The 10,674-nt window shown below is 41.5% G+C and overlaps 1 protein-coding gene across 1 annotated transcript in view; it reads right to left on the bottom strand.

The window, feature by feature from the left end:
• ITGAL (integrin subunit alpha L) overlaps positions 1 to 6,708 on the bottom strand; it is a 164,139-nt gene extending 157,431 nt beyond the window's left edge. The window contains exon 1 of the mRNA XM_033946954.1: positions 6,439 to 6,708. Within this exon, the coding sequence (XP_033802845.1) occupies positions 6,439 to 6,487 (49 nt within the window). The 5' untranslated portion in view covers positions 6,488 to 6,708. The remainder of the gene's footprint in view (positions 1 to 6,438) is intronic.
• Positions 6,709 to 10,674: the final 3,966 nt, after the last annotated feature.

Below are 10,674 nucleotides of genomic sequence, written 5' to 3' on the forward strand. Positions count from 1 at the left end.
CCGAAGCCCATAGAGATTTAAAGGGCTTCAGGGCTGTTGCCGAGCGGAAGCCGCTAGCACAGCTTTGTAAAAGAGGCCATTAGTGAGTTCATTGTTAGTAATTTTTATAAGTTATAATTTTCTTTATCTATTGGGTACAGTTTGAGTATTTCCAGATTGCTGCTCACTGCTTTTATTTTGTTTTATTTGCATTATTCATTAGATCTTGACCACTCTCCTCCTGTGAGTTGGTTTATGTGCTACTAAGAATCAGTCTACTGTTATATGTTTTTATTGTATAATTAAACTTTCCTTTACTATTTTTTTTTTTAACCACATTTTCAATTTTTATAATGAAAAAAGAAATACAAATAAATCAATCACATTTTTTTTAAAATGGGAACAAATGGGCCTTTTACTAAAACTTAAGATCTGAACAGGTGGGGGATACCTGTCCAAGAGAGTAAGAAAGAATCAAATGTTGTAGGCTTATACTGTACTAGGAAAATTTAGAAGAGAAGACCATAACAAGGCTATGATCAGCAGTGTGTATGTGTGAGAAAGAAGATAAACTATGTGAAACCTAAGCCATCCACTTAAGGCCAGGAAGGACAAGGCCCTATGTTTGTCTGAGTGAGCATTAAAATCACTCAGGAACATCAAATTTGGTTTCTGAAATAGACATGCACTGTGTTCTAATTCACCACATCAAATCAATAGGAAAATTGAGTTTAAATAATAGAGATGCTTTGTAAGTCAAAACTGATTGGCTTTGCTAAGAAACTTGCAAGGCAGTAAAGAAGGCACCATTCACCGCCCCTCCTCGCTCCCAAAGTGGCCTGATGGAGACATAGAAAGAAAGGATGAACTGATAAGTTTACTATTGGGAGAGCAAATGCTTTTGTCATACAAGGACTGATCATTGTACCCACCAGCCATAAGATAAGTGAATTAGTTTTCACAGTGGTGTTGGTTGTTGAGTGGTGATTTGGAGCAATAGAAAATTGCAGTGATGATAGAGAATGAACATAAAGAACATAAGAATTGCCACTGCTGGGTCAAACCAATGGTCCATCATGCCCAGCAGTCCGCTCACGCGGCGGCCCTCTGGTCAAAGACCAGCGCCCTAATTGAAACTAGCCCTACCAGCGCACGTTCTTGTTCAGCAGGAACTTGTCTAACTTTATCTTGAATCCCTGGAGGGTGTTTTCCCCTATGACAGACTCCAGAAGAGTGTTCTAGTTTTCTGCCACTCTCTGGGTGAAGAAGAACTTCCTTACATTTGTACGGAATCTATCCCCTTTCAACTTTAGAGAGTGCCCTTTCATTTTACCTACCTTGGAGAGGGTGAACAACCTGTCCTTATCTACTAAGTCTATCCCCTACAGTACCCTGAATGTTTCGATTATGTCCCCTCTCAATCTCCTCTGTTCGAGGGAGAAGAGGCCCAGTTTCTCTAATCTTTCGCTGTACGGCAGCTCCTCCAAACCCTTAACCATCTTAGTCGCTCTTCTCTGGACCCTTTCGAGTAGTACCGTGTCCTTCTTCATGTATGGCGACCAGTGCTGTACTCAGTACTCCAGGTGAGGGTGCACCATGGCCTGGTGCAGCAGCATGATAACCTTCTCCAATCTGTTCGTGATCGCCTTCTTTATCATTCCTAGCATTCTGTTCGCCCTTTTCACCGCCACTGCACATTGCGCGGACGGCTTCATCGACTTGTCGATCAGAACTCCCAAGTCCTTTTCCTGGGAGGTCTCTCCAAGTACCGCCCCAGACATCCTGTATTCGTGCTTGAGATTGTTGTTACCGATATGCATCACTTTACACTTATCCATGTCGATGCCCATTCCTCGAGCCTGATTATGTCACATTGCAGATCTTTGCATTCCCCCTGCGTCTTCACTACTTTCAATAACTTCATATTGTCTGCAAATTTAATCACCTCGCTCGTCATACCTATGTCCAGATCGTTTATAAAGATGTTGAAGAGCACGGGTCCAAGCACCGAGACCTGCAGCACCCCACTGATGACGCTCTTCCAGTCCATTTACCCCCACTCTCTGTTTCCTATGCTCCAGCCAGTTTTTAATCCAAGTGAGTATTTCACCCTCGATTCCATGGCTCACAATTTTCCAAAGTAGTCGTTCATGTGGAACCTTATCGAAAAGGAGACTAATTTTTTCCAGTCCCCACAAGAACTCGATTTTCCCATCCCCATGAGTTTTGTCACTGCCCCTGTCCCTGCCCCATTTCTGTAAGCTCTGCCTTAACCGCACAAGCCTCAGACACTTATGATTTTAATGTGTTTGAGGCTTGTGCAGATGAGGACAGAGTTTGCAGGAATGGGGCAGGGACAGTAAAAGAACTTGCGGGGATGGGATGAGAAAATGAGTTCCCGCAGGGATGGGGAAGAATTTGTCCCCGTGTCATTCTCTAGGTGATGGTTCCTCTTATCTCTTGCTTCCAATATGTAAGAGATGGTTCTGAGCACTTCTTTCACTCTTTCATTATACTGGCCAACACTCATTTTGGTGCCTCAAATGTTATTCCTGTTTCTGGGTATATTTGACCTGCTGATTCCAAAAATGGCACCAGTTTTCTCCTAACAGCTCTAGTTTTTGAAATACAGAACATGTGCCATATACCATTCTTCACTCTGCTTGCCCATCAGAATATTTTAATATAGTGTTTGAAGTAATATCTTTTAAGCATGAAGGAAACCCCCAGTGGGGGTGGGCTACTTTTGGTGGTGGGGGTGTCCAGCAGAAGGAACATGTCATCCCTCCTGCTGGTAAACTTTTTTGGGGGAGGTGAGGGGTGTCCTGCAGGAGAGATTGGGCATCTCTTCTGCTGGCGATCATTCGGAGGGTCAGGGGGTTGTCTGGCAGGAGAGATTGGGCATCTTTCCTGCTGGCAATCATTCAGAGGTTTGGGGTGGGGGGTTGGGTATCCCTCCTGCCAGTAGTCTTTGTGGGAGGGGGGGAACGGGTTGCCTGGGCTGCTAAAATGATCATGGCAGCCGCAATTAGTTCAGCGGCAACCCGATCGGAACTTATTCCTGCTTTGACTTTGTCTAAGTCAAAACATATAAATTCTGTCCAGGCAACCTAGTCAAACTTTCAAATATTGCTGCAGAACGACTAAGTTTTGTTGGCCCACCTCCCGCCCTAACCTCAAAAAACACCCCTTTTCGCTCTGGACACACTGCGGCAGTCAAGAGGCCTAAGATGCCTCTTGATGCATCTAAAACCCGTTTTGATTATCGACACTTGGACGACCTGTCTTTTAGGTCGTCCAAGTGCCGATTTAGGCAGGTTTTTAGACGTATTTTCATTTTGATTATGTATCTTCTATTGTTTAAGGTGCTCCCCCAACCATTACCCTTCCAACCCCCAACTAATCCCCCCACACAAAAATTCCCTGGTGTCTAGTGTCATCCTTCCACTCAACCTAACTAAAAAGAAAATTTTAATTTATTTATTGGTTCCACAAAAAAACCAAATAGTACAGTCAAAGAAAGTACTCAGTCATCAAGAAAATCAATTCCAAAAGCCTACACAATTCAGAACAAACTGAGAACAGTAGAAAAAATTAAATGAAAATCTAAACTCTCCCCTTCCCTCCCCCCAGTGGAGACGGCCAATGAAAACCCAAAATATATCCTATATATACTCAATTAAGCATTCAACAAACGGCTTCTTGCCATTGGAGTTAAGGTATTCCAGAAAAGTTCTCAAATAATGGTAAATTGCTTCCCCACTTTAGAGTCCAAATCATCAATGTCCCTCCATTCCATTGAGGCCTGCAGTATCATCAAAGATTGCCACTGAGCAAAAGAAGGAGCCTGTGCAGAGAGCCAACACTGCAAAATAGACTTCTTCCCCAGAAGAATAGTTTGGTGCAAAAAGCTCTGCAACCCCTTGGCTCTAGAAGCTCCAGTGTGAAGCCATCCAAATAACATCAGAGACTCAGTTCTCCAGGGGCAATTCCAAAGCTTCGCAACCTCAGTGATAAGCTTGGTCCACAAAGCCAAAATAACTGGACAAGATCAGAACATATGTCCAAAAGAAGCAGAACCCTGTGCACACTTCAGGAAGCAGTCAGATGATCGCAAATTGGCTAAAAAAGCTCTTCTTGGGAATACATATAGTTTCTAAACTAAACTAAACTAAATTAAGCCTTAAGTTTATATACCGCATCATCTCCACGGAAGTGGAACTCGACATGGTTTACAAAGCTTAAAAATATAAGAGAGGGGAGAAGGGTTTACAAAAGCATATAAAAAGAGGGGATGTAGACAGGAGGAGAGATGTTATATGCTAGGGAAAAGCCAGGTTTTCAGTTGTTTTCGGAATAGTTGGAGGGAGCCCAGGTTCCGCAGCGGGACAGTGAGATCGTTCCAAAGGCCCGTGATTTTGGAGAGGAGGGATTTTCCCAGTTTACCTGCGTGGAGGATGCCGTGTAGAGAGGGGAAGGATAGTTTATGTCTGTGGGCTGATCTGGTGGTAGCAGGCGTCTGGGCGAGGAAGGATAGAGGGATTAGGGGCAGAAGGATGCCGTGAATGATCTTGAAAGCCAGGCAGGAGCATTTGAAATGAATTCTGGAAAGTACTGGGAGCCAGTGAAGATTGGTAAGTAGTGGGGAGACGTGATCAGTTTTGCGGTTAGCAAAAATCAACTTGGCCGCAGTATTCTGGATAAGCTGGAGTCTGCGGAGACTTTTTTTAGAAGAAGAAATATAAATTGAAGCTCACAAAGTAATACATTCTTGGACATTGTCCGCCAAGTCTGAAGGCACTGATGAAACAGCTAACAAGTGAGGGTAGGCATGGCATCATCATTCCGTTTTGTAACATACCCTTCACAATTCAGGTCTGGAATCATATCCAAAAAAAATTTATGGTAACATTTCAAAGGAACCAGCAACTGGGCATCTAACCAGTAAGTCTTAGTTAACAGCTCCTGTACTTCTGATGTCAGGAATTATGAGGGCAAGGATGCGACATTATGTTGGAGTTGCAAATAGCTAAAGATATCCCGCTCTGGAATATCACATTTTTGGCACAGGATAGGAAAAGCTTTCAAGTTCCCCTGTGCAGTAAGCACCCGAGATAAGTAATGAATCCCCTTCTGCGCCCAACGATGGAATACCAAAGCCCGGGCAGAAATCTTTATTACCACACAGAGGAAGCAGAGGGGATACCTTAGTAGAATAACCCACCAGTGCCCCCAATTGCCTAACTTGTAGTGTCCAGTTATAGAACTGCCTCCTTTATGGGCACCTTTACATCAATTTTCCAAGGGATAATTTTCCCTTTGAAAATTGCAACAGGGAAAGTACATGAACAGATTTTCAGCTGCTATTTGTGCAAATAGTTTTCTGTGAAAACTCGGGCACATATTTTTGGAAACAAAAGTAAGAACATTTGTTCAATATTGCCCTTAGGAATGTCTCCCCAATATGTACACATTCACACATCCATATTGGACATATCTGCACATAAAAACCTGCTTTATGTATGGAAATTTCCTTGAAAAAATCCTATAAAATGCTTTATTCATGATAAATAATTATCGATCTATTTAAGTTTTAACCTGCCCATCTACAATTCTTGGCAGAGTAACAACCAATATATGACATACCCCACCTTTTACAAAACCGCAAAAGCATTTTTTAGCTCACTGAAGGTTCTGCGTTGCTCCCGATGCTCATAGGATCTCTAAGAGAGTTGTGAGCAGCACAGAGCATTCAGCACGCTGGCCTGCACTAAAAAACGCTTTTGCGGTTTTGTAAAAGAGGGGGGATAATCAGCAATTGATATCACAAAAAACAACGAAAAACAAATATAATAAAATCTCCATAAAATACTTCCAATAAACATCACTCAGCACATACACTCCACCCAGCATCCCCACGTTCCAAACTAAACCCAAAATAATCATATTTCAGACCACATCTTGCTATAAGACCAATTAAAAAAAAAAAATAAAAAAAGAATATATATATATATATATATATATATTATTGTAACTCGTAACATAATATAGGGCAGTGATTCAATTGCTGTGATTTAGCTCTAAGGTCTAATAGTCCTTTGAGAATTTTTCAATTTATGTGACCCAACTGATGTTTATGTCTTTTGGGGATATATCACTCTCTGTACATTTTCCTTTTCCCATGGTGGTAATTTTTTTTTCTTTTAGATATATATAGAGCATATCACATTCTCATAAAATCAACAAACAAGACTACTTAGAAAGCACCAAGATCAGAAAAAGTGTGCCATAGCTGTGTTAATCTGGTATGAGAGGGACTGTGAGTAGAGAGATCAAATAAGAGAAGGGACCGTGCAGATTGCAGAAACTTTCAGAATGCACAACTGAAATGCTGAGAACGTGGGTGAAGTGGAAGTGTGTTAGTGTGTTGAATGTAAATGAAGAGTAAGGAGACCTTACCTTGCAGAAGAGAGAGAAAGGTAAGAGACCAAGGTACACGAGTCCTCATGTTTTATGCCACCAGGTTATGCCTTCCTGAAGAGAAGTTTTACAAGTTCCCACCAATTAGGAGATGCCACTCTTTCACCATCTCTCAGAGAAGACGAGGTCTAGCCAGCGATTTACTTGTTACCTTGGGCTTAAAAAACAATATCTTCTGCAATGAAGGAGGCAATGCGAGTTAAAATTTGTCAAAGTTTCTTTCTCCTGGGAGTCCTGCCAGTTCTTCCTGTCTAGGTCTTTGGGTGACTGAAGTAGCAAGAGATTCAAAGGGGGGGAAATGACTGTTGCTCAATGTGGAAATGATTTGTCACTTTTTGTGCTGAGGAAACGGGTAAGTATGTCTGCCTTATAAAAAAAATGACAGTTCTACAAAGGTGGCACTAGGAGGAAAAAAAGTTATTTATTATTCATTTATTTGGATTTATTTACCACCTTTCTGAAGAAATTCATAAAAGCAATAACCTGGACATAGGGAATAGACAATTTCAGCAGTAAAAATATTCAAACAGGATAGTACAGCATAAGATACCAGCACTATGCTTACAATGTCAACACAATACATACCGGTAATAAAACATTTTAATAGCAAAGCATGTAAGCAAAGATGGAACAAACAAGCAGTGCTGGGAAACAGGAACAAAAGGAGTTAGAAAATAAGGGGTCAAATTTTAAAGAAAGTTGAATGTAGTGTCAGGAATATGAATACAGTGTCAACTTGGGTAGGAGTGGATAAGCAAGTCTTGCTACAGTATGTGCAATCTGTGTTAGAACATGTGTGGGTGATTAGAAAGTTAGTTGCGTCTTCCATTAAAGGCTTGGGAAAAGAGGCAAGCTTTCACATGTTTTCTGAAACAGAGATAATCTTGCATTGAATGAAGCCTTTCAGGGAGTGCATTCTAGACCAGTGGTTTCCAACCCTGTCCTGAAGGACCACCAGGCCAGTTGGGTTTTGGGGATAGCCCTAATGAATATGCGTGGAGTAGATTTACATGCCTGTCACCTCCATTATATGCAAATCTCTCTCATGCATATTCATTAGGGCTATCCCCAAAACCCAACTGGCCTTGTGGTCCTCCAGGACAGGGTTGGGAACCACTGTTCTAGACTATGGGGGGGCCAGTGCTGGTAGGAGTCACATCATACAGAATGATGTTCTATGGAGAGGATGTTATAGTGATTCTCCTTGGGAGGACCTTAGTGATCTTGGAGGTGAGTAGAGGGAGATTCTGTTCTTCAGGTACCCTGTTCTGCTTCTATTAAGAGCTTCAAAGATCAGACGTAGAGTTAGAGATGTCTGCATAGAAGAGTTGGCTAATGTGAAAGTTTTGAAGAAGGAGATTAGAGATTGTTGAGTCAGATGTATGTATGCTATCTGGGTTATAAGAAGTAACACTAGATCAGTGTCTTGCAAACTTTTTCGAGCTAGGGCACACTTAATCTAGTGTCGAGATACCCATAAGCGCACTGGCGTTGGAGTGATGATGTCAGCGCATGCGCAAAGGCCCTTCAAATGGCCCTTGAGCCGAGAGAAGGGCCTGTGTTGGAAAGAAGGACTGGTAGATAGAAGAGGTGCCAGCGTCGGAGGATTGCTTCGAGAGAGGCACGTCCTATAGACAGTCATCCGGTGCCAGCACCTCTCCTCTTCCCCAGTGTACCACGGCATACTTGAAATCTCAGGAGGCACACTGGTGTGCCATGGCACACAATTTGCGATACACTGCACTAGATCAAATATTAGCCAGCAGGGCTGGCTTAACCATGAGACAGACTAGGCAGCTTCCTAGGGCAGCAGCTTTTGGAGTTGGCAGCTGCAGTCAAAGTGAATTAATAGATCTTGCAACTGCACAAACTCGATGAACCATGGGCTTTGCAGCTGTACAAACTCGAAGCCTATACTTTTACCAAAAGGAAGGGTAAATAATTATCAAACAGGTCATTTACGGGTAAATGAAATGCAAAGCAAAGGTTAATTCATTAAAACGAGTTTTCTTAAAAGTTGGGCAACCTTTTTAACCATGTTGGCTATGAGAGTTTGCACTGCCTTGTTAAATAATTCTCAAGTTTAAGAAAGGAGTGGAGGAAAGTGAGCGGTTGGGAGATGGAGGGGGAATTTTATATATGCAATTCTGGAAGAAACATAGAAACATGATGGCAGATAAAGGCCAAATGGCCCATCCAGTCTGCCCATCCGTAACATCCACTGTTTCCTACTCTCCCTAAGAGATCCCATGTTCCTGTCCCAATTAAGCTATATCGTGGCTTTGAGCACCTGTTGTAAATCCCACCCATCCTCTCCCACTCCCCTTTTGATACAGCACAATAAACAAACCAAAGAAGAACCAAAGCAAATCAACCCAGTCCCTCCCAACTTCCCCACCTCTTCACAAACCCATTATACTCCAAGTTTTAGGTAACATTACCAATCCCCGGTGTAACAGGAAACAAAATGTCCAAGTCACTACCTGATGTGAACTAGTCCCAGACCCCACCCATCCCCCTCTAAGCTGACAAGCCAATCAGTCAACAAACCACACATTCCACAGTTGCACCAACTATATACTGATTGACACACAGTCCTCCAACATACCTGTATTTGCCAAGCATTTGCATTCACTCCCAGACCAAGCATAACAAAACGCCAAAGCCCAGCAAATGATGCAAACATTTATAAGTTACAGTTTATTGTCTGATTGAATGTCTTATCTTGTATTATTTTGGTTTGGATGCTCTGTTCTATATATTGCTTTAATAAAAGATACAGGCAGTCCCTGGGTTACAAATGAGTTACGTTTTTATTTTATTTTTTTATATATCTTTATTCATTTTTCAGTCTAAAAACAGTGCATAAAGGAATACATACAAGTAATTTGAAAAACAGTACTTACTTCAATCAATAAATATATATTAAACCAGTTTCACCCCCTCCCCCATCCTTATTCCAATGTATTCAATAAAATCCTAATATAATATCCCTCTCCTTCCCACCAACCCCCTTTCCCTGTATGTGCAAATCAAACCGAAAATAGGAAAATAAACCATTTAATTAAAATTGATAAAATTGGTCAATGGACCCCCACGTCAGTTTAAACAACTTATTATTAACCATTATTTCAGAATTCATTTTCTCGTATTTATAACACAAACATAACGAATTCCACCAAAAGGTGAAATTTAAGCTATCATAATTCTTCCAGTTTTTAGTTACCATTTGCATTGCTACTCCGGTCATTATACCAAGTAATCTCCTCTTATGTCTATCTATTGGAGGTGTTGGAGATAACAATGTCTCACAGATGAGTTACGTTTTTAAAGCTGTTCTTAAGTCAGATTTGTATGTAACTCAGAACTTGTAGATTTTAAGATTCTTGCTGCTTACTTCTACTCCCAGCTACCAGTGTTCTCTCTAAGGTACAGCATGCACAATCACACACTGTTCTTAATGTGACCATGCATCATTCCTGAACCTGCTACAGGAGAAGTGAAAGAGTCCACGTCACTGGAAATACTGCTCAGTGAAATCAAATGAAGCTGCAACTGCATTCTTAAGTATGAGTTGTACTTAAATCGGGCATTTGTAACTCGAGGACTGCCTGTATTGGGCCTGCTAGTGAACCACAGGGGAGAGCTGGGCTGCATCTCATGGTCTGCAGTGAACTTGGATATTCAATGTTGTGGTTGTCAGCATTGAATACTCGAGGCAAAGGTTGGCAGCTCACACTTATCCGACCAAGCAGTTTTTCATCAGGGGAAATGTGGGCTAGTGGTTAGAGCTGCTGCCTCAGCACCCCAAAGTTGTGAGTTTGATCTCAGCCTTCTTCCTGCGACTCTGGGCAATGGAGGGTTAAGTAGCTTGCTTAGAGTCAGAAAAAGCTGCAGTAGGGAAAAATAAATAACATACTTTTAATTATGTTTAAAATTTTAATTAAGATATAGCCCTAGAACTATTATTAATTTTTTTTTTACTATTATTGAGAGGTGTTATTTCAAGATGCTGTAAAAACTGCATGATCCCTGTTTTCAAAATGACATCACCCAGAAGTGACCATTAAGAATCATTTTAGCAAAATGGTGTTTAATTCATAGCGACTTGATGAATTACAGATCTAAAAAGTGCTCGGTTTTGTGCTAGTCATCTAGTAAAGTCATCTAGTGTCATCTAGTGTCATCTAGTGTCATCTCCATGGTTGTTTTCAA

The sequence above is a fragment of the Geotrypetes seraphini genome, chromosome 5 (assembly GCF_902459505.1).
Source record: "Geotrypetes seraphini chromosome 5, aGeoSer1.1, whole genome shotgun sequence".
In the NCBI taxonomy this organism is placed as follows: Eukaryota; Metazoa; Chordata; class Amphibia; order Gymnophiona; family Dermophiidae; genus Geotrypetes; species Geotrypetes seraphini.